Source organism: Emys orbicularis, chromosome 17 (assembly GCF_028017835.1).
Source record: "Emys orbicularis isolate rEmyOrb1 chromosome 17, rEmyOrb1.hap1, whole genome shotgun sequence".
Classification (NCBI taxonomy): Eukaryota; Metazoa; Chordata; order Testudines; family Emydidae; genus Emys; species Emys orbicularis.
Window position 1 is genome coordinate 20,691,002 of NC_088699.1, and position 24,137 is coordinate 20,715,138.

At 48.9% G+C, this 24,137-nt stretch overlaps 1 protein-coding gene across 1 annotated transcript in view; it reads right to left on the bottom strand.

The window, feature by feature from the left end:
* AP2B1 (adaptor related protein complex 2 subunit beta 1) overlaps window positions 1-24,137 on the bottom strand; it is a 105,547-nt gene that overhangs the window by 14,409 nt on the left and 67,001 nt on the right. Inside the window, exons 18-20 of the mRNA XM_065418074.1 lie at window positions 20,582-20,711; window positions 5,950-6,034; window positions 5,152-5,238 (exon numbers count right to left, since the gene is read on the bottom strand). Coding sequence (XP_065274146.1) covers window positions 5,152-5,238; window positions 5,950-6,034; window positions 20,582-20,711 — 302 coding nt within the window. The remainder of the gene's footprint in view (window positions 1-5,151; window positions 5,239-5,949; window positions 6,035-20,581; window positions 20,712-24,137) is intronic.

Consider the following 24,137-nt stretch of genomic DNA (forward strand, 5'->3'; position numbering starts at 1 on the left):
AGTTTACAGATTTATTAAAAATTATCGCCAAGGGGCTTGCAATTTCTCGCGCCAGCTCCTTCAATATTCTAGGATGAAGATCATCCGGTCCACCCGATTTAGTCCCGTTTAGCTGGTCAAGTTTGGCTTCCACCTCTGATACTTTAATGTCAATTGCCCCTCCTTTATTCCCCTCTGTCCCGCTCCCTCTATTCCTAAGCCCTTCATTAGCCTTATTAAACACCGATGCAAAATATTCATTTAGATATTGTGCCATGCTTAGATTGTCCTTAATCTCCACTCCATCTGCAAGCTTCAGTGGCCCCACTTCCTCTTTCTTTGTTTTCTTCCTATTTATATGGCTATAAAACCTCTTACTATTGGATTTAATTCCCCTCGCGAGGTCCAACTCTACACGGCTTTTGGCCTTTCTCACCGCATCCCTACATGCTCTGACCTCAATAAGGTAGGTTTCCTTGCCGATCTCTCCTCTCTTCCATTCTTTGTACGCTTTCTGTTTTTTCTTAATCGCCCCTTTGAGACGCCCGCTCATCCAGCTGGGTCTAATTCTCCTGCCTACTAACCGTTTCCCCTTTCTCGGGATACAGGCCTCGGACAGCTCGTGCAACTTCAGCTTGAAATAATCCCAGGCCTCATCTGCCTTTAGCTCTCTAAGTATGTTAGCCCAATCCACTTCCCTAAGTAGTTGCCTTAATTTATTAAAGTTGGCCTTTTTGAAATCGTAAACCTTAGTCACAGTCATAGTTTTATTTCTGTTAACCCTTCCATTTAGTTTAAACCAAATTAGCTCATGGTCACTCGAGCCAAGGTTGTCCCCTACAACCATTTCCTCAACGAGGTCCTCACTACTCACCAGCACCAAATCTAAAATGGCATCCCCTCTCGTCGGTTCAGCTACTACTTGATGAAGGAATTCATCCGCTAGCACGTCTAGAAACATCTGAGCCCTATTATTGTTACTAGCATTTGTTCCCCAATCTATGTCTGGGAAGTTAAAGTCCCCCATGATCACACAGCTCTTATTAGTTTTTACTTCCTTAAAAACATTAAATAGTTCTCTGTCCGCATCCAGGCTAGATCCCGGCGGTCTATAGCACACCCCAAGCAGTATCTCAGGGGAGGCTCTAGTAGTTCTTTTACCCAGTGTAATTGTTGCCCAGACAGACTCCGTCTTATCCATACCATCACTTATTATTTCTTTACATTTTAGCTCATTATTGACATACAATGCCACACCCCCACCTTTACCTTTTTTCCGGTCATTCCTAAACAGCACATACCCTTCCATACCTGTACTCCAGTCATGACTACCATTCCACCACGTTTCGGTTATTCCTACGATATCAGGTTTCATTTCTTGGACCAGGAGCTCCAATTCCTCCATTTTGTTACCTAGGCTTCTCGCATTGGTGTATAAACATCTTACCATATGCTGTCTATCCTTTCTCCCATTAGTTATGCACTTTGGTACGGACCCAGTAGTGTCCATCTGCCCCCTCCTTCTTATGTCCCATTCCCTACCCCTACCTATATCTGTGCTTTTCTCCTCGCCCTCTTTTTCAGTGTTGGAATCTGGCGTGGAGATCAACTGGACATCTCCCAACCGTCTCCCCCAAGTTCCTAGTTTAAAGCCCTTTTGATGAGATGAGCCAGCCTCCCTCCCAGAAGTCTATTTCCTTCCCTACTCAGGTGAAGTCCATCCCGCGAGAACAGCTGTCTGTCCCCGAAAGCCTCCCAGTGGCCATACATCCCAAAGCCCTCCTTATAGCACCACTCCCTTAGCCAGCTATTTATCCTCACAATCCTGTCTGCCCTTTGCTGTCCTTCTCTAGGAACAGGCAGAATCCCACTGAAGATAATCTGAGCCTCGACTTCCTTACAGAAGTTACAGAAATCAGCATTCCTCACTCAGCTGGATAGCAGGGCTTCTGGTATAATCTGTCTCCCTCTCTAGGTGCTGTACTGGCGTTTGTAAGATTTAAACATTCACGAAGATGGAAGTGAAGGGTCTTCACGGCGAGGAGAAAGAATGCCAGGCAGCGCGCACTGATGGAGGGAAGACTGTTTTGATTAGCCCGCTCCTCAGGGGCTGATGCACAATTGTCGGTGTGTTCGCTCCATCTGTCAAATGCCTGCTATAGCTCTGCTACTATATTTAAATAACCGGTTCCGCTGTGATTATGGCAGATCAGCTGGGAAATGGAGGTATTTTTAGCTCCCAGCTCAATTCATGTTGTTGAACCGGAAATCAGCTAGACTGGAGAATGAATGTTGTCGTTAACAGAGTTCCTAAACCTGGAAGAGATCACACCACAGTGTGGATTCAGGAATTAGCTATTTAAGTGGGTCTCGTGGGATTCATATCGATTTACATGGACACCTATCGAAAACGAGCAGCTGTTGGAAGCAGTGATCTGTGCTGACGAGCAGCATCGCAGCAAATTTTGAATCATAGTCAACAGGCACTGAAATTCACAAGCTTTGTTCATGGCAACTGCTGCCCTGGCACAGCTGAAAGCTAGGACCAGGTCCCTAGAGCATGTCTGTCCCTGTCTGTGCCAAGGGTATGAAAGTTACACAGCTGCACTGTTCAGATGCCTCATAACGAACATGGGAGAGCTGAAATTTACAGTGAAAGCTTTAATCTGCTGCTGGGGTCTCTTCGAGAAAAAGGCCACGATAACGGAGGTAGATTGTTTAATCCACACCCCCAGGGCAAGTACACACAGACTTCAGCATTGCAATTCACTAACCTCAGAGGGAAGATTGGATGATGGCCAGAGGTAGCCTACAGTAAGGCCTTGTCTACACTAGGTTTTTAGCCAGGACCACCAGTGCAAACCCTTAGTGTAGACAAGATTTACACCACCGCTGTGTGGTTTGCACCAGTTTCAAATTGCAAGGGTACAAATCGTGCTGCACGTGCATCAAGTCTGCACCAGTGTAGCCACAGCCTAACACCTGTTATTCCATGCCAAGCTCTCAGCCTTCCGCACCCACTAGCTCTCAGCCTGCTTGGCTCTACGATCCAGGTGGTCAGTGCAGAAAATGGCTCCTGTAATTGCAGCAGGGACGAGGCATCAGCTCCGAAGACGAGATCAGAGGCGTCAGCTGATAAAAGCATTTGAAGGCTGTTTATCAGACCTGACCCATTTTCCTCCCTAAACAAGCAGAGGAGGCTGGCAGATTCTGCACACTCTGTAGCCTCCCTAGCGATGGATCACACTCAGGCACCGCTTCCAAAGCTCTCGCTAAAAGACTGACAGGAGCTTCCTCTCTCTGAGCCCTGGTGATGGCTGCAGATAACTCTGCAATAGAGCAATGTTATTACTCACATGGAGTGCAACCGCGCAGAAATCTAACGGGACTAGAGTGCTCCTGCGTGCCCCTCCGCTGAGAGCTGGGCTTCATTACAATTCTAAGCAAGCCCAGGCACAAGGTCTGGCAAATGGCTGGTAAAGCAGCCAAACAGGGAATGCTGCCAATGACGCTGCATCCTTTAATGACTCTCAGCAAAGGGGAACAGGTGGGTAAAGTGGAGAAAGCACTGCAGTGCATAGGCTAATTGCAACCAAGGGTCAGGCAGAAACCTTGACAGTAGAGTAATCCTACAATTAGAGGCATTACAGCTTCCTTAGCATTGGCCAGTGTGATGACCGCAAAATGGACCAGACGGCCCGTTGATGTACGTCAAGTAACCAGGAATTAAACTACCTATTCCTCCCAGGCAGACAGATCCACTGCAGCTATGGTTTATAGAGGGTAAAAGAACTAGTTTCTGGAAGTCTCGTCAGAAATAAAGCCACCTGCTGAGACTTAACATTTAGAATCTAGGCCCAAGGGGAGGGGGGCAGGATTTTAAAAACCTAACAAATTGTCCATCACAAGAACGAAACCTTCCTTCTGTGCCGCAGAGCACGACAGACAGGGTGGCTAATGGATGACGGTGGAAGGAGAAGGGTGTGATGGATTACAGGGCAGAACTTCCAATCAGGTGGAAATGTCCGTGTGCCATTTGAGAGGCTGGAACAAAGGGAGCGGCTGAGAGGCTGCCCTCGCCAGAATCCCAGGAACAGAATCAAGTCATAAGGTCCAACGGCTGCTATTTGCGTCACATCTTTTGTGGTCCAAAATAGAAAAAAAAATCCTGGCTACCAGGGCAGGCGGTGGTGTCTGCCTGTGATTGAAGTGAGAGGAGTGTTATCCCTGCGTGATGGCAGGCGGGAGAGACAGTACCAGGAGTTTGTGATCAGGAGGGACACACCTCTCTGTAAAACATACTAGCTTTAGTTACAAGCACTTGGTTCCCATCCAGGTCTCTCAAACGGGAACAATGCAGCTCTACCAGCCATGTACTCCCTCATCCTTCGGTGGCAAAAAGCTCTCCTGTAGGGCTTTTCATCAGGAGAGCTTGAAGCACTTTACAAAGGAGCTCAGTATCATTATTCCTTTGTACAGATGGGGAAACTGAAGTAATCTGTCCAAAGTCATGCAGCGGGGATCAGAACTCAGGTCTCCTGAGTCCCAGTCCAGTGCTCTAACCACTCAGCCACTTACTTGCAGATGGGGAAACAGACACAGGAGGGACAAGTGACTCATCCAAGGTGGCACAGCAAGTTAGTGGCAGATCTACGTCCCACATTCCCTCACTCCTAGTCTTGTTCTCAACCCACTCAGCCACAGCTGCCCCTACAGGTAACAAGCCTCAGGGATCCCAGCCTGACAGTGAAAGACAACAACTTGGAACCAATATGAAATTTTTGTGATGTGGGTTAGGTACAAACCACAGTAACTAGCAGGAAGGATTTGAAATCAAGCCCAAAGCTCTCTGCTCAGAGACACCATGACAAGGAAGGCAAATAAACGAGAAAGGGAGAATGTAAGAACTGTAACGGAAGGAAAAAGGGAACGGGTGAAATCCTAGGGAGGGAACTGTTTTCAGAGACATTCACTGGGGAACCTCCTTTTATGGAATTCAGCTGAAAGTTTATCCTTGGGGCTAGAATTTGGAACTGCTCAGCCTGTACCTGCAATCCTGATTTGTCAGCGTTGTCGATACACAATGCTAATGACCAGCAAAGCTCTACTGAGTCTCTGTCACTCCTGTGCATTACATGAGGGCTCGCTGCGGTCCAGAACCAAGTTACTCACCAGCATTCAAGTGACACTCTTTAATCTGGAACTGGAGCTCGTTTTCATTTGGAATATCCTTCCACGTGGCAAGGAAGACCTGGCGTTCTGCATACAGGAAAGACAACGGTCAGTGTCCCGCCCTCCTGGTTCTCTGAACTACCCACATTGCCGGTCCCAAGAGTCACTGCAGAAGGACATGCTGCAGAGATAGAAGAGACCTGCCTGGTCGCATCTAGTCCATTCCTCGGGGTCTAGTTCAAGAGTTTTCCCTACAACACACTGGCTAGCAGTTTGTCCAGTCTAGTTTGACTGAAAACAGCAAAGTCTTGAAGACCATGTGGATCTGTTCCCAATGTCTTTGCTGCAGCAGACTTTAACGAGTCAGGAGCAGGTGGGGTTTGTTAGGAAGAGACCCCAAAGCTCAGAATACAAGAACCACATCATGCAGGATTTCCCTTTCCCATCAGCAAAAAGGCCAAATGTAGAAGCCAGCTATGATTCTGTTTTCCAAGCACCTTCTCCGCCTTTGATGTAAAAGCAGGCTATTGAACAGGAGAGAATGTGAAGACTTTTTTTTTTTTTTTTTTTTTAAGAATATCAGGGTTGGAAGGGACCTCAGGAGGTCATCTAGTCCAACCCCCTGCTCAAAGCAGGACCAATCCCCAGACAGATTTTTGCCCTCGATCCCTAAATGGCCCCCTCAAGGACTGAACTCACAACCCTGCTACGGACGGACTTGCATCAAGCTGTGCTTTGTCAGGACGTTGTACTCTGCCTGCCCAAAGAGCAGAGGGACGCTGACCAAACAGTACTCACCCATTTTGCCGTCCTCCACAAAAAGCACATTGAGAGGAATAAGGCAGCTGAAGTAGAAGACGTCGATGCTGTTTTTCACAGCCACCTGGCAGGAAAAGAAACAGGAGAATTAGGGAATTTTCTGTAGCCTGCTGGGGATGGACAGGGACAGGAGTCTCCTAGCCATCGTCCTCTGGGGTTCGTGCCTTTCTAGGAGTGGTGATCTTTAACGGCCCTGCCTGGAGGCGAAGGGCATCTGTGCACACTGGGGTATGTGGAGAGATGCTGCTGAGCCTGAAAGAACATCTCTCAGCAGTTACAGACAAGGAGCGCACCCAGCCTGCTCCTTCATCAGGTCTCACTCCCCTCCCATGGGCACTTCACTGTGCCAGCCGCTGTGGGCTCACAGCCAGCGGCCTCACGCTCATTTCTTATTCCGCCCTCATTTCCCATCACTCCCCCCACAATGCTAATCTATTCTGGCTGCATGCAGGCACTCTGTCATTTCACGCCCCAGTCCACAGATGGGCTTTTTAACCTTCCATGTATGTCCCCTCCCTCCTATTTGCAACCTGGTCCTTTCCCCACCCAACCTGTGTGTTCTACAATCTCAGCCGGCCTCCCCCTAGCTAGGCTCACACTCCCCTTTCCATCTCCCTGTCCTCCCCTCCCCTCCACACAGATTCCTTGGTTTCTCTTTTCTCAGTCTAGCCACGCTCTGAATACTCCATAGCCTGAAGCTGGTCTCCTGTCTCCAACGTCCCCTCTCCCTTTCTCCTGCATTGAATGTAATTTCTTTGTTGCAGCATGGAGGTGGGGTTTGGGCACAGGCTCCATTTGCCGGTTCATACTCGGTCGGCCACTAACTCTGGACACTCCCTTTTACACTGCACTTGGACGTGTCTCGGCAACACCTTGCTAACGCTGCTTAGCACGTATATTGCCGCGTTCGTCAAATTACCTCAGCGTGCCTCACAAGGCTGCATTTTGCAAATGGGGACACTGAAGCCCAATGGCTAAGTGACTTGCCGGAGGTCACACAGCACGTCAGTGCCGGAATCGGGAATACAACCCAGATCCCCTACTCTCGCCTCACTACCCACATCTACCGCACTTCCAGCTGCCTCGCTTTTTAACCCTTCACACCTCCTGTGCTTCACACACACAAGACCAACAGTGCAGATTACTCCAGGGTAAGGGGACATTTAACACCCGTTTGCAGCAGGGCCTGAATTCCTTGGTGTTTAGTGGCTTTACCCTGGGGAAAGCTGTGTAAATGTCACCATGGCGGTGGCTGGCTGAGTCGACAGCTCTGAACTGAACTGGAAGGAACACGGTCTGCGTTATAGCAACTGGGGGAGGGCAATCAATGGGTGAAACGTTTAATCGCCAACAGCCCCCTTAAACTCCCACAGCGGAAGAGATGCACACAATTGCCTCTTAGCACTACAAGAAGCCATTCTGCGTAGGACTGACTGCTCTTTGCTCACCAGGAGAGTGACTGCACTTGAATTTTCTTCTTGATGAGGCGTATGGCAATAGTAGGGGCAAACCAGAGGTCCGGGAAAACGTATGGTCATAACTGAGGTCAGGAGTCTGGCTCTGGCCTTTTATTTCTCCCTCTCCCGCTCTCTGCCCACACCATGCAATGTCGCTGGAACAGAGTTTGGCAGATAGCCACAATTCCTTGGAATAGGTGAATCCTAACCCAGGCATTGGATAGACAGTATTGACCGGAAAATGCATAACATCTTGTTATGGGCTGTGGCTGGGATATGTAAAGACCCTTGAATGTCAATAGGAATTGAGCACCTCACTCCCTGAAGATCCTGGGGAAATCAGATTAATGGTTCACCCACTGTGTTTGGATTTCAGTTAGGTGACCAGTCAGAGGATTCGTAGCCAGTGGTGAACCAGATTAATCCACAGACGCAAAATTAAAGACCTCTGTGTTTTGTCTGCAGAATAAAATGTCCATGTGTTCTGTAGGGCCTATTTAGAAATAAAACTAATCCCAGGAGAAATAGCTGTTGATAAAGGAGAGGAGGGGGTGATGGGAAATCTGAACACACCAATCAGCTGGTTTGGATGACATGCAAACTAGAGCGTTAAGGAAATGAGGTCAGCGTTCTGAACAACTGAAAATTATTTTGGAGCAGTTGGGAGGGTCCCCGGAGAGCAGAGAAAAACATGAGATTTGCATGTGACAGAACTTGTTTTTTCCACGTCTTTTTTGTTGCTGTTGTTTAAAAAGGGTGTATATTTAATTCACACAGTGAGAAAAGATCTTTTAAAAGCAGGGATTAGTTAAAACCATTACACCTTGTAAATGACCCATAAATACAAATAGCTCCACATTATGGTCTGTTGTCATACACCGATTGCCGACATCACATGCTGGCAGGTTTGAAGGCTGAGAGGCAGATGGAATATTACATTCAGTTCTTGCCATCACTTTAGAGAGATCTAAACAAACTAGGTGGCTTTCAGAGAGGTGCAAATTAACTGGGAGACTGGAAAGAACGACTTATCCAAGCTAAATGTATGAGGTTTGGCTAAATGATGCGGGGGGGGGGGGGGGGGGAGAGCAGGGAGAGAGGCGTCTATAGATACAGGAAGAGTGTAGCCAGATAGGAGGGAGGTGTAACTATTCAGGGGGTAACATGGGGTATAACTAGGGAGTAATGGGATTGAACTGAAGCTGGAAAAATTTCGGCTAAATGTCTGGGAAAATGACAGTGAAATCTATTAAGCGGCATGTTAATCTCCTGAGGAAAGGGGCCGCTCCAATGCTCGGGGCATTTTAAATTGGACTTGACTGTGCACTAGGAAGACGTACTGTAGTGAGCAATGCTGCATGGCAGGGAGGTGGACTCCGCCACCGAAGAGATCTTTCCTAGCTCTGATTTCTATGATTAACAGCCGTGTTTATTCTACAGCAACAGAGGTTCGTTAGTTTTTGTAGCTAATTGTTGTTGCTATACAACAGCAGCAGCTTACAACAGGGGCCGGGGAAAAAGCGTCCTCTCCCTCCAGGCACAGATCTAGAGGCACCCACCAAATTAATATGCTGATCTTGCTTCTGCAGTTACGAGAGTGCTATAAAAAGGTATCTGTTGACCTCCCTCTCAACTCTGCCGAAGAACAGCGAGCCAGCCGATTCTGATGCAGCGCAGTGCATTGGAGCACTAATTTCCTCCTGACACCACAGCAAGCAGCCCAGCATCCTGCCTAGCAAATTACATCACAGGGTTCACTGATGACATCGCTTGAAAAAAAACATTCAGCATCTCTAATGAAAACCTCTGCAATCAGCCTTCACAAGCAGCCTTTGCAAACCAGGGGCAGCGCTGACGTGAGCGAGGGGTAATCCTGCTAGGGCTCACGCTCCCAGTTGTGCCACAATAAGTCCTGGTTTATTTTACAAGGTTTATCCTACATATTATCAGGCACTTCCTTCTATATGGCAGGGCTTCAAGAGAAAATCTGTTAGAGCCTGGACCCGTGACAGCCAATAAAAATCTCTCTCTCACCCTCCCATCGAGGCTGTGGGTGGCTCAAGAGACTGGAGCAGTGATGTGGAGTCTCATGAGTGCTAGGTCACTTTGTCTGAGCTTCAGCCAGCTGGTTTGGAGCCTTTTGATGACAGTTTGCAAGAGACGAGGCTGACAGTCTCAGCACAGGCAAGCGTCCACCGCACAGAAACCCGAGGGAGGCCCAGGAACGACTGGACTGCTCTCTTCTCTGATCCCTGAGAGAGAGGCTAGCCCTAAGAGGAACACACTGGGAGTGGGGAAGGGTTTGTGCTGTCCCCATTCCATGGAGCGAGAACTTTACATTGCTGGAGACGTTACCCCAGCACCTTTCCCAAGCAGGACATTTACTCACAAACGGGACAGCTTCCCCATTCGCCTGTGCACCAGTCTTCAACAACACTGCAAACCTTTCGACTGGGAGCAGGTCTCAAGAGTGCCTGGGGATTTCTGATCTCTGGTCCTCGCTCTAGATGCATCTGATGCACTCCTGTGTCAGTTGCACAAACCACGCAAAGCGTGCCCTGCTCGAGGGGTTAGCCACAGCTTGCTACCTACAGCAGGGCTATCTACAAAGGAGGGAGATTATTAAAAACAAGGCTCTGCGGGCCAGAGACCACAGCCCAGTTACCTGTCATTGCGCCCCTATTGCTGTCCATGCTCAGCACTGCAGTGTCTGACACATACCATCACACACACTATTACAAGCTCTTCCAAGAAAACTTGGAGGCAATTCTGGGCCAGGATAATTCTCTCTTCTGTTCCGAAAGGTTCTCTTAACTCCTCTGTTATCTAAGTTTTCCCCTGACAGGTATGGTGCTTTTACAAGCAAGGATGACCGTGGGCTAGTCGCTGCTGAAAGGAAGTTCCCCAAACGACCTCAAGAAATTCTTCACAACCTGCTCCGTTCAGCTGCTTCCCTGTAGCCTTGTATAACAGCACTTTGCTTGACACACTATGAAGGAATTTCCATTCATCTTCAATAACCCCTCTCATCCAGACCAACTTTCCACAGGAGCTTGCTGATCCAATAGGGCTCACCCTTCAGAGAAGTTTGCCTGCGTGTAGTGTGTAATTAATTAATTAAGAATGTACAAGCACTTTCAGCCTCAACCTCTTCTGAGAGGGAGACCGCCTGGTACACGCTGGTTGAAGCTGGCTTTCCATCTGCAACCTGGTTTGAAGGGGAAAAAACCTCTTCTCTTTGAATTCTGCCAAAAAAGAGAGGATAAAGTCTTTTGCAAAAACAAAGGGGACAGGTTTTATTTGTTCAGACAGGCTTTCTTGTGATGCTCTAACACTGAAAAGGTCTCACCCAGGCAAAACCTGCACCAGGCACCCAACCGCTCAGAGCTTGTTCAATTTTGCACCTTTGGCACCTCGAGCCGTCGCAGAGAGAGAGCGCATCCTCTGTAGAACCAAACTGTTGGGATTCACGTTCGCTTGCTTTGCTGCGTCTGAACTCTTTCGCTGCAGGAAGACATCAGAACGCTGACGGCTGGCAGCTGCTGTTCTAGGGTGCGTAACACTCATTTCTTAGACATTGTGAGCGTGCACTGCTTAAAAAAAGAAATCAAACCCAAACCACATTAGTACTAAAACGAAGCTCTAAAGACGGGTGTGGACGCACTCGCCCTGCCCTGGAATGCCATGTGCTCAGCAAAGAACACACCCTGGGAGTACCAGGACCGTGCACCTCAGTCGTAGGATACATCTTCCCTGAAGCTGGAACTATGCTTCCCAGCCTGAGTAGACAGTTACGTGTTAGCACGCGTCTGGCTACCCACGCTGAAAAGCACGCTCCCCCTTGCAGGGCAGATATACCCAGAGTGTGCATCAGAGCGCCTTACAGCTATGATGTTATCACGGTGAGAACTTTCTTTTCCAGGACCTACATCATCTCTGCCAGCACAAGGCCATGGTTTATTTCCATGACCATGTCTGCAGCCAGAAACCTCACATGAATGCTCTCTGCTTCCCCTCATGTTGTTTGATGGGTACGGTTCGCAGGATCCTACAGGATTTGACGGCTCAGGCAGCAGACTGGCGTGCCCGGAGCGCCCAGGCTGGATGACATGCCCTTAGCTGCAGCTGTCAGCTCCTGAAATGCTGTTTGCGTCAATGGTCAGGAACAGTAAATTAGTGGAAGGAAGGTTAGGCTCTCACGGGCGTCTGGCTCTATTGTAACTTCCAAAGCACATTTTATTGTATCGAATGTGCTGCAGCTCATGCCAATGAGGACAGGTCTGGCAAACTGAGGAAACCTGCTGCAGACTCCAGTCTGTGCTCTGGGGGTTAACTACCTTTCACAGGTGATTTTTTCCCCTCCTCGGTGGGATATGGCTCTCTCGCCTTAAGGAGCTAGAAAGGCAAAGGCAAGGAAACGGATTAAGCACCTCTCTCTTCAAGGCATGAAATAAAGCTGACCCAGCAGGATCAGGTTTTCACCTGGGTCTGAAGGGAAAACAGGGTAATGGAGTGCAAGAGGGAGCACTTTTTACTTGCTTGACTCACCATTGCTGGAGATTATACGGGATTGTGGTGGAAACAATACATTGATCTGTGGTAGGTATTGGGAGAATTACGGTTCTAGTCCCAACTACCATTGGCTCCCCATTGTGACCATGAGCAAATCCCCACCTCTGTGCCTCAGTTTCCCTTCTATCAAACAGTGGGGAACGGTACCCACCTAAACAAAGGGCTTCAAGAAAGGATCCACATAATTAGCATTATTCACGGTGCTGCTAAAAAATGAAGACTGTCCCCAAGCAGGCTCACAGTGAAAGCAGCACATCGTTACTGATGGGCCCTGCCAGTTTTCTTCCCCAAGGTCCTTCCTTTTCAGATACACAGGGACAGTTTAATCTACCACCAAAATATAGCCAGCTCTGGGGTGGAACGTGACAGCACACAACATCAGACAATGGTTTAGGGCAGGAAGAGCAGAATACAGTACCCAGATGAAACCACGGGCGTCATCTGCAATTTGGCCAAGACAGGAGCGAACATGTAACTCTTGCAAAAAGTGCCGCAAGCAGTCAATATTTTTGATACAAGACTAAGGTTGATCCAGAAAATACTCCCCTCCAACAGCACAATGCCTCCCAACGTACTGGGGAACTGGGTCAGGACCAGCACAGAGAAGAGCCCCTACTGGATCGTCATCACCCCTTTCTGTAGTGTCTGGGTTTCCCTGGATTTCTCAGCCAAGCTCCAACCAGGTCCAGCCCTGCTTGGCTTGTGAGATTTGACAAGCTCACAGAGCCCTGCCTGGAACCTCCACCATGTCCTTGTCAGGCCCTCTACCTTCACATATGTCTTTCTAGGAGGGAGTCTTAGTGTCTCCCCACACCCTCTGAGAAGGGTTAACAACTCCCTAAACCTGCCACCCCCCCCTCCACCCCCCCCATGGAACTAACCTAATGCATGCTCAACACTCAGTCAATTTGTCGCTTGGAAGAGATGATATTTGTTTTTTCCGTCTCTCCTTCCAAAACAATCTGTTTGCTGAGGCTAAAGTGGTTTCCTTGCTTATGTAAGCACTCAATGCCTTCCCACATCACCTCCTCTCTTCATGTACTTGTATGGTCCCCTTCATCACAGCACCGGATCCCCTCACATGTTAATGAAATTATCTTCAACATCCCCAGGAGAAAGGGAAGCATCCCCAATGTGACTAGTCCATGGTTGTAGAGGAAGTGCTGGGAACTAAACCCAGGTCTCCTGATCTCCAGTGGCTTACCTAGGTTAGCCGCCTTCAAAGGAGAGAATTGCATCTTCACTTGACCCTTGAACGGCAGAAGGTTTCACTACACTCTTCAAACGCAGTTTGGAGGAAACTTGTTCTTCATTTCACAGTGCTTTGCAGGGAGTCGAAGTTCTGTTTCCAGTATCGCTGCACTGAAGGAGTAGGCCTGAAGTATAGAACTGACGGGAAACTATTCAATCTGAGGCGACTGCGTGCCATCACCAAGGTGAAGGAAACTGTACTTCGAGACTTTCTCTTTGCCGATGATTGTGCTCTGAATGCTAGTACAGAGCCAGAAATGCAAGCCAGTATGGACAAGTTTTCAACTGCATGCAACAACTTCGGTCTCACCATTAACATCAAGAAGACTGAGGTCATGCACCAGCCAGCTCCCCACGCTCCGTACTCAGAACCGTCCATCACTGTAAATGGACAGAGACTTCAGACAGTGGACCACTTCACGTACCTGGGCAGTACCCTTTCCCGAGCAGTGTCAATCGATGATGAAGTAAACTGCAGAATTGCTAAAGCCAGCTCTGCATTTGGCCAATTGCGCTCCAACGTTTGGGAACGTCGAGGGATCAGCCTACCAACGAAGCTGAAGGTCTACCGAGCAGTGGTGCTTCCAACTCTGCTGTGGACTGTCTATCGGAGTCATGCACGAAGGCTCAATCACTTCCACATTTCCTGTCTGCGAAAGCTTCTAAAAATCAGATGGCAGGACAAAGTGCCCGATACTGATGTGCTTACTAGAGCCAGTCTGCCGTCAGTTCACACATTGCTGATGAGAGCCCAGACCAGGTGGGCCAGACATGTCGTGAGAATGTCAGACGAACGCATTCCTAAACAGCTCTTCTACGGAGAACTCACTCAGGGAAAGCGCTCCCATGGAGGACAAAAGAAGCGGTTCAAGGACACGCTGAAGACCTCTTTGAAGTCCTTCGAGATCAACATCGCCACATGGGAAACCTTCGCACTGAACCATCCAGCATGGCGCAGCCTCATTCACACAGGCAGTAATACCTCTGAGGTGAGGCGTACTGCTGAGGCTGAAAAAAAGCATGAGCTGCGCAAGTCCAGAGCTGCTCGTACATCATCGACAGTGCCATTACATGTCTGTCCGACGTGTGACAGGACGTTCCACGCCCGAATCGGACTGATCAGTCATCTTCGGACGCACAGAGCCTGGTCATCGAAAGAATGAGTTGTTGAGGTCTTCATCGATAACGATGGACGAACATCATCATCAGCCATGAAGAAATGCAGCAATTGGCAACACAATCACTACAAATGTGTGCCAGCCAATTGAGAAGAATTTTAAGGGCATTTTGAAATACTGAAGTCGTGCGCTCGGCTGCTAGCTCACCAGCTGCGCTGAACAAGTCCTGGTGATTGATAGAAGGTAATGCCAAGGAATGGAACACATTGTCGATGTAGAATGTTAAAATCCCAAGAGAACCCCAATGCTCCAGGCACAAGTAGGTACATTAAGGCTCTTTGTGATTCGTTCTAGCTTGTTTTTTATTAAATCATCCAGTGCAGGCAGTTACTGTTGGGACAGAGAGCTGCAAAACTCCAGAGTGGCAGCTGGGAGCCCGTAGCCTTTAGCACACAGCTGAGCTGGACTGGATGACCTCCTGAGGTCTCTTCCAACTCTAACCTGCTATGATTCTAGGTCTATGTAGTAGCAAGTCAGACCTGGCAATTTTCTGAAATTCTCTTCCCTATTGCAGCATTATGGGATTGCCAGACTAGACTAGACACCATCACTACTACCTCTGCATTGTCTAGACCAGTGGTTCTCAACCTATTACACAAAGTGTTAGCTGTGCCACAGGTTGAGAACCAGTGTCCCATACCTAACCCCCCTCCCTCAAACCCCTATTCTCAGTGCCCTCTGCCCAGAGACCCCTCCACAGAGTGGGGCCAGGAGTGGAGAGCTGGGCCTGCGACCCCGACCCCGGACCCCAGACCCTGCTGTGGGGGGCCGGGCAGCACCCAGCTGCCCAGACCCGGCGTGGGGGAGCAGCCAGGACCCTACCCTCAGACCCCACCAGGACTTTGCAGTGTTGGGCTGGGCAGCAGCCGGCTGCCCGGACCCTGAGCCCCGCCATGAGGGACAGCCAGAACCTGGACCCCGAGCCCCACCACACGGGGTTGAGTGGCAGCCGGGAGCCTGTAGCCTTTTAGCTGGGCCACAGCTGTGTGCTAATTGGGCCGCATGCAGGCCGTGGGCTGAGAACCACTGGTCTAGACTTTCTCAGAGCAAGATCAGACAAGACTGCATTGAATGTCAAGGCTGTTTTATAATAGCATTTGCTCCTTAGGACATTTTTTGGGAAATTGCTATTACAGACGCAGCCTTAAAGCCCTGTCTATACAGGAGCAGACTGTGCCAGCCACAACCATGATTGCACGTTTTAAAAGGAAGCAAGTTTTACAGCGCTGTGCAGAACTATGTGGGACAGCTGGCAAACACAGTTGTATTCAGCGTGGAAATCCAGAATGGACAGCACTGTATTCGCTAAAACTGTACGTCAGGTTACCCCTCCAGCAGAGATCAAATGCGTCTTCTGAACGTTAAATCCCGGCCAAATATGGAGGCAAAGCTCAGTAAAATGAGATTTGGGTGTAACTCTGATGGGAAACTATTTTAAACATTCACAAGCACTACTACACAGCCAATGGGGAATATAGTCTTCACTGTTAAATACCCTCAGTGGACTAAACAGTGTTATAACATGGCTTATTCTTACCTGTGTGGTCAGAAACACAGAGTCTAGATTTCGACCAGGGTTAAGGCTTGGCTCCCCAACAAGGTTAGAATATTTTATTCTGCCCACACAAGGAAAAAGACAACCCAGGTTGCCCACAAGACGGTGGATTTTGTAGTGCAGATGGGCTCTGGACTGGCCCCGAATTCTGGGTAAGATGGTTAGTGAGAGACAGCCCACACACAGCTCATCATTTTCAAGTGACAGAAGGCACTGAATTTTAGAAGCCTTTACTTATTTCATGGTTCAGCAGCTGCAGTGGTCTTGAACATAAAAAAACCTCACAAAGTATCCCGTATATCGGGGCAGGACACTTCAACACTTGCAATTCCTCCCAGAGCTGCTCGGCATAATGCAGAAGTTACAACATTGAGGGGATTTCTGAACTACCCTTGAATGGGGGTGTATTAGGACTGGGGCTTCGCTTTGGTACAGGACAGATCCCAGCAGGCATTCCAGCATGCCTTTTTTTATTCCAAACCTGGCTCTGGGTCTCGATAGGATTAATGGATTTTTTTTTTTTTAAACCACCGCATGCTCTCATTGCAGAGCCACTACTTTATCCCATGTGCACTGAAGCAGAGACTTGAGATGCAACTGCCACTCGGGTTCCACACCTTGCTCCAAGGTGGGGAAAGAAAAATAGAAGCCGAACAAGTCTGCGTTTCGTTGGCCTGCAGACAACCCGGGGCCTCTGAAGGCCAGCTCAGCCCTGGCTCAGCCCTGGCACCTTTGGGCACTGGTAGAAGAGCCTAGCAACTACCACTGGGTTTAGCCAGCGCTGTGCAGTGGTGAGATCAAGTCAAATGCCAGGCGGCCAATGAAAGGCCGAGTAAGTAATTTGAAAATGTTCCTAAGCAACCAGCACTGATGGAAATTAACAAAATGAGAACTAAGTCATGAAGATCTCATTTAGCAACAGACACTCTTAAAAAGGCTCATTCCAATAGCAGCTCTCTTTTGGGGGAACGTAACAGGGATATAAATACAATGAATCACAGTGGGGTCTGGAGTCTGTTTAACTCTACAGGGCCAAGATGCTTCTGTATTTACATCTGGCTTCATCCTTTAAGGGTCAATCAAACTTTGCTACAATAGCTGATGAACTTGGCTGACCGTTCCCATCAGCAGACTACAACCATTTTCAATATTAGGTTGGGGTGAGGAGGGAAGGAGTGTGCTATCCTTTATCATACAGGGCAGGACTACTGGTAAACACAGTCTAGAAGGCTGTTAATGCTGGGTGTGGACCCTGATTGCATCTTGCGTAAGTAGATCTCTTAACATTTAGTTCTCCCTTCTCTAATGTGTTGGTTTTTGTTAACGTGTCAAGTGCTTTGATCACTTTCGCTGATTAGGAAAGAGGTAAAAATTAAACGCCATGTAGTGGAGAATAAGACATTCTAATACAATTACAACAGGAACAGGACAAACTCATTACTTCTGAAATTGCTGCCTGCAGAATGAACTACTAGCCTTTGAAGTTTTTAGTTCACATGCCATGGGAAGTTAGAGATGAGTTTGGTTGCCTGAGGACTTATTTTTCTGTTACTGCAACAAAAACGGAGAATAAAAAAAATGAAATTAAGGGCCTTAAAGTTCAAACAACTCCTGTACACTGGCTCCTAACAATTCCATGCACAGAAAATCCCATGCAATATCGCACTCAACTTACTGAGAGTTTTCTGTCTTCAGTGAAAATAGGTGTAGGGAAATACAGGAGTCCCTATATTTTGCTATAAATTGCTCTCTCAGTAAGGCACAGTGATTTCTGTAGGATGTTTTAAAAGTCATTATTTCTGTGGGAAAACACAAAGAATGCCATTCCAGAGCTGGGTGCTGACCGCGCAATGACAGCTCTCCATCAAATCCACTGCTGTCTGGAGAGTAACAACCGTACTTGTTAACTTGGCTTCCGTTACCAGCGTGACTCAACTCTCAGCTGAGAGAGATACTATTACTCCAGATGGCAGCTTCCCTGATTGTAAAAGGGCAGCCAACTTGTGTGGCAGTGAGGTAGCTAGTCAACGAGCAAGCAGATCTGGCACTAATGAATGCTCTGCTTATTTCCAAATAAGGCAGCTGGAGGTTTCCACATATGTTTTTGCTCTGCTTTATTCTTGTAGCATTTTCTGCTAGAAACAAACTGCATTCTGATGTCTTTGGAGGTTTCATGGTAACCCGATAATTCATCTCCTTTCTGATCAAAGGAAGCAGTGGCTTCCGTGTGTGTTTTTGGTTGATGGGACACCCCTTCGTGTCCAAAGCCAGATCTAGAAGGTCTGGGACTCGCCCATTCTGTCCCCATGAGCTAGTGTTCATAACAGCTGAACCAAACTGATGTAATCACCACCTTGACATGCCTAACTATTCCTGGCCCTGGGAAATCTGTGATCCTGTACGGGTCTCCTACACCGTGGTGCAAAATGCTGCAACTCCTCCCTCTGTGGAATGGATTCCAAGGGCATTATCAACCCCCCTGCCCTGCCGCCTTCTCGCTAAGCAGAAAAGGCCCCCGCATGGGAGATATCACGTGCAGCTCATCCACGTACTCCCCTAACCTCGTGACTTTGCCCAGGGTCTATGGGGTAGGGGACCTGCTCATCTCTGCTCCACTCATGCAGAAGCAGCTATTGCACCACTCTTGATGTGATGCCAATTCGGAGCCTCAGGAACTAAGCAGTGGAGCTATTTCTAGCGGTTTGCCCGAAGACTCATTAATAAGTCATAAGCCAGGGAGTGGAACAGTCAAGAGAAGGAAACTGTTGTTCAGGCAGATGAAAGTTACAATTTAATCATTGCATTTTTTTTAAACCCTGGAGGGAGTAAGAACTCTCTCTACATGGGAAGTGCTCCGCTCCGTCTGGGCCCCTAATGCAACTGGAGACCAAACCAATGGGATATATATATATTTATATTTATATTTATATTTTCAGACCCGCTTCATCCCAACCTCCCCCAGCCCCAGATCAAGTCACTGAGCTATATGTGCTGTGAAACTGATTATTTGCATCTACTGGATACGAGAATCTCTACCCAGGAGATGCATAGATAGAACAGGCTATAGACAGGGGAAACACTAACCAGCAGCTTCCAGGAAACAGGGAGCTACTGCAGACTGAGACTGCAGGCTTTGAGAGCTGCATCTGCCTGACCGGTGAGGTGAATGCAACATAGATAAACCTAGCAGGGCCAAGACCCCAGAATCGCCACTGAAATATCTGACCCCAGCTGCACTAAGGGAAGCGGTGAGGCCCCCTGGAGGGAGAACTGCTTTACCAATCCCTGAATTACAGTGAGAAGGGTGGGCCTGAGAAATGAACTATACAAAACAGCTTCATTAATGTAACATTAACTACCCCTTACCCTCTGTTTCCTGGACCGTAGCTCTTCGGGGCAGAGAAAGTGCCAATGATCTCGGGGAAGCACCACTTAAAACTAGCAGGGCTAGATAAATATTTAATCCATCTTTCCCGCGGGTTCCTTTATTCTTACATCTCAAGCCATCATCTGAGCTGAATTAACGCCCAGCATGGGGATCCACTCCAGATGTTCGCGGCTCTTCCTCTCCTTTCGAGCCTGGCTCTTGGCAAGCCTAGCAAATCCCCACCCTGCCCTCTCAACTAGCTCCATATGTACGTTGTCTGGAGCACATCTGAATCTGCTGTATTCACGCAGCTCCAAGAGGGCTGGCTTATTTACTGCCAAAACGAACAGGTACAACACAAACAAGTCACTCCTTGGGGGAGATGAAACAAGATGGGTATTTCCCTTTCGGAGGAGGAAAGATGGCAAACCCAGCCTCCCTCGTTTATCGGATAATCTGCATAGCTCTGCACGACTGCCTAGTGCACATGGCTTTTCAGTTCTGTACATTAACACCACGTGGCATCTGGGCTCTGCAGAACTTCCATGCTTCACTGGCCAACTTCCCCGGTTTTGTTCAAGAGCGCCTGTGTACGTCATGAGCCACAAGCTGCCACTTTGCAGAAGGCAGATGTTCTGACGCAGTGTGGCTTGGATCTGAGGTTAAAAGGGTTACGTTTTCCTGCTATAAAGATGTTGGGAAGGAGGGGTATTAAAATATCAGAGGAGTTTGTTTTAACTCCATGTAATCAGAAGAGCACACAGCCTTTGGAGAAGGTGTTAAATACAAGCCTTTAGGGTGACTAGCCCAGCACCCAGGGCAAAGCCCGGCTCTGGTAACTACATTCTGCCTCCCCGCTACAGTTCCAGTTAACCAAGGAATCATCTTCGCCTCCTGTCCTACACCGTGCAGCCTTGCTGCACACTCTTGGCCATGTCCCACCCAAGAGGTGGCTGCAATGCAGTGGCATCAAGTAAGCCCTGCATGTCAGTTTAGGTTTGCGAACTTTCAGGATGAGAGAGGACATAGATCACCTCTAAGTGCTACAAAAAACCCCTTCCCACCATTTCCAACAGATTGCTGGCCAGAAGTCCCCAAGCCATTGCTCAGCATTTCAGTGAACTTCTGCATTCCTCTGCGGAGGAGCCCCCAAACAGAGGCGACCTCTAGTAGAAGCGGGAGGAAGACAACTGAGCTGTGAGCCCCCAACGTAGCATCAGACGCTGCTTACCTGGAGGTTGTTGAGAGGCTCCATTTTCATGACAGGTCCCAAGGTGTTGAGGGGAAGGGAGACGTCAATACTTTGGTTTGGCATCAGCGGAGTATGAATGGCCAGCGGAGTGCTGGGGATGACGCCGAAGCTGGGCGAGAGAAAGCCAGAGGGTGTTCACACAGCACTGCATTTCTGAGAGCCCTACATGCGACGTAGTCACTTATTTTAAAGGGAAGGGGATCAGGGACTGCTGTCCCAAAGGTTCTCTCTGCTCTCCATTTTAGCGTGGGCTGGCCTCACTTACTGCCCTTCCTGAGATGTGCCTCACTGTGATTTAGGGGAGAGGGAAATAGGTGACAATTGGCATCAAGGTGGACGCTTGAAATAGGACAATGCACATGAACTTGAGTCTCATTGGTCGCCCTGGCCAAGAGAGATTATCTGCTGGTGACATTTCCATTCTCTCCCGCCTGGGGCCAGTCTAATTGCTGAGCAGCGGCCTGCCCGGCAAGGAGCAGCTTACTAGCATGTGAATTCAGAAGGGCTGGAAGGAAGGCTCATGCCCTGGGACAAACACTCTTCGCTTTCACCAGACAAGTAGGCAGACAGGCAGCTGTGGGCCTTGTGTCAAAGCTAGGAGCAAAGGACAGATGCAAGAACTAGTACAGGGCAGGGAGAGGACAGTCATGAAACAGCTAACCAAAGAGGAATCAGCAGGTTGCACCAGTACTGCCACAAAGCAAGGCAGTCCTCAGCACTGCCAGATGGCTGGGTTTGGATGGGTGCTGGCTCTCTGCTTTACTTTACACTCTAACTGGGGAAGCACACCACCAAAGCAGATGGGAGTTACACTCACTCATCCCATTCCGGCTCAGACACATTTTAACCCCGCGTGTCCTACTTGGTGGCACACGTTTAGATGGTACACGTTTCACCTCCATACTCTGCAATGGCTTGTGTGCAAGTGCAATTCAAGATGTTAGCTTGGATTGAGACCGGTTATCTTAGTGACCAAGTCTCTCCTTATGTACTTGTCTCAGCAGCTCAGATCAGCTCGGGCATCTAGGCAAATGCTCCTTGAATTTGAACTCCAGGGAGCTGGAGGCAGGATATTCTCAGGGGAAGGTGGGCTGCTTTGCCCTGCCAGGTGGGGAAGAGACCATGGTGGTGTGTGCACTAGAAATGCTCGGAGTTCTCTTTGCATTGGCTGACACATGCTTGTTGAAGGGATGACAAGCACCCAGAGCTCTGACGGATGCATTGTAAATTAAAAAATAAATGCTGTAGTACTGGAGGGGGGGTGGGGGGTGGGAGGGAATCTTCCTGCTCACAGAAGTTGTATCACTGCTACGGCTCAACGACAGGGGCACGTGTAACACTATGTATATTGAAACGGAAAGGGCAATCAAGCTAGCTGGGAACAAGGAGGAAACGGGAAGAAAGAAAAACCGCAGCAAGAGCAGAGAAGGGAGAAAGATCATTCCCCTCCCTGGCACCCACCACAGTCTTCCTGACCAGACGCTTCTTGCGTGGAACCTATTAACCTGGCTGCCCCCTCTGAGGCCATGCTGTCCTGAAGAATTGTTCTTGAATCTCCTCCCATACAGTCCATCCTACTAGTCTGGCTACCTCTCTGATGGCCATCTTCGTCCCAAGCTTCAAATTACACAACGCTCCAGAGTCCAGACGGACATACCCGCATCACGCAAAATCTGAAGGTCAGTGACTCGGGGAGCAGGGGCACTTTAGGAGGGCTGGCCTGGGCCGAGAGGGCGCATGCAAAGTGTGGCACTTCCTATCTCAGCTGACCCCCTGTGACTTTGGAAGGGAGACCTCATGGGATTCTGACGGGAAGGAGAGGGTGAGACCACCAAAACCAATTCCCAGCTGCACTGGACCAATAAGGAAGCGGAATTGTTTGGATTGGCCAGAGAATCCACATCTCATTTAAGGAATACAAGTCCATCTGCTGCAAAAGCAGTACATGCTGGTCTACTGTCCCTTGCGAATTACACACTGCCTAGGTCTGAACATCCTCCAGGGGAGCGTAATACCAAAGTGCGTTTAAACAGAGCTTTACACAGTGGGAGACTCTGGCAGCAGGGAAAGTCTCCGGCCGGGGGAGGCAGTGGTCGGGAGGGAGGGAATGGCCCTGGCAGCTCCCCACAGCCAGAGCCTGAAAGGTAGTTACACATCGCAGTGGGGATGCAGCCTGCTTTTCACTGCAGTGTGTAGCTACATATATCATACATGCCACCACCAGCGTAGACAAGGCCATGGCTGCCGAAAGGGAGAGAGGATTCCAGTGTCTCTTGGCAGAGAATTTTCCCTTCCTCTACAAGGCCACTCTTAAGAAATGAGGAATCTGCATGCTAGAATGAGACCACTTTAATCAGAATGGGCCCTTTACGCTCTTGACAGTGACTCAGCGTACGCGATGGCAGACCACTCCACGTACCCTCTCTTTGACTGAGGCAGGTACAAATGGGAACGAGACGAGAGCGGGGATTCTCTTTGTGAGGGCAGGTTTATGAACAGCGATCTGTACGCTCCAGACAGTCTACTGGACTGCAAGTGGCAGCTCTTGCCAGCAAAGTGATTTTGCTACCCACTGTGCTCGCCATCAGCTATTTCACTGGTGATTTGTTCACTGACAGTATTTGTTCACTTAAAATAACTATTTCAAAAGGCCTGCGTTTCCAGACAGTTTAAGTCTTGTGTGGAGGCTGTGCTCCCTCCCAACTCAATTTGGAAACGCAGTCATTCGTCGACTCGCCAGGGACGGTTACATCTGCTGACTCAGCAGCCTTAGCTGTACTTGGCTAAGGCTTTACCAGCCATAAAAATCACGCTTCCGCCTTACAAATCCAGGGGTTGTTTCAAAACATCCCTGAAATGTAAAAAGGGGCAGCTGCAGCTTCGGCGCTAGAAGAAAGAGGGGACCATATGCTCGCTTGCTCACCAGGGCAGGGCAGACTGTAGAGAGCAGATTGTATTAAAAACAACACAGATGCATCAATCTATGATATTTTCAGTTGTATTTCATACAACCCGTAGCCAGAACTCGTCAGCACATCATATTAAGCATTCGCTCTCAGGACTGAAATATACATGTACATCGGGGCCTGTTTGGGGCTTTAAAACAGTTCCTTACAGATCTACCCCAGAGCAGGTACCAGTAGCATAAATGACTTCAGGTGGCCACAGCCAGACTGCGTTCTACTAACTAAGGGTAGTTCTTCACTACCCGCCGGATCGGCGGGTAGCAATCGATCTATCGGGAATCGATTTATCGCGTCTCGACTAGACGCGATAAATCGATCCCCGAATGCGCTCCCCGTCGACTCTGGAACTCCACCAGCGCGAAAGGCGGAAGCGGAGTCGACGGGGGAGCCACGGCCGTCGATCCCGCGCCGTGAGGACGGGAGGTAAGTCGATCTAAGATACGTTGACTTCAGCTACACTATTCTCGTAGCTGAAGTTGCGTATCTTAGATCGATCCCCCTCCCCCCCCCCTCCCAAGTGTAGACCAGCCCTAAGAGGTAACATTTTCCCCTCTCTATACGCTCACCTA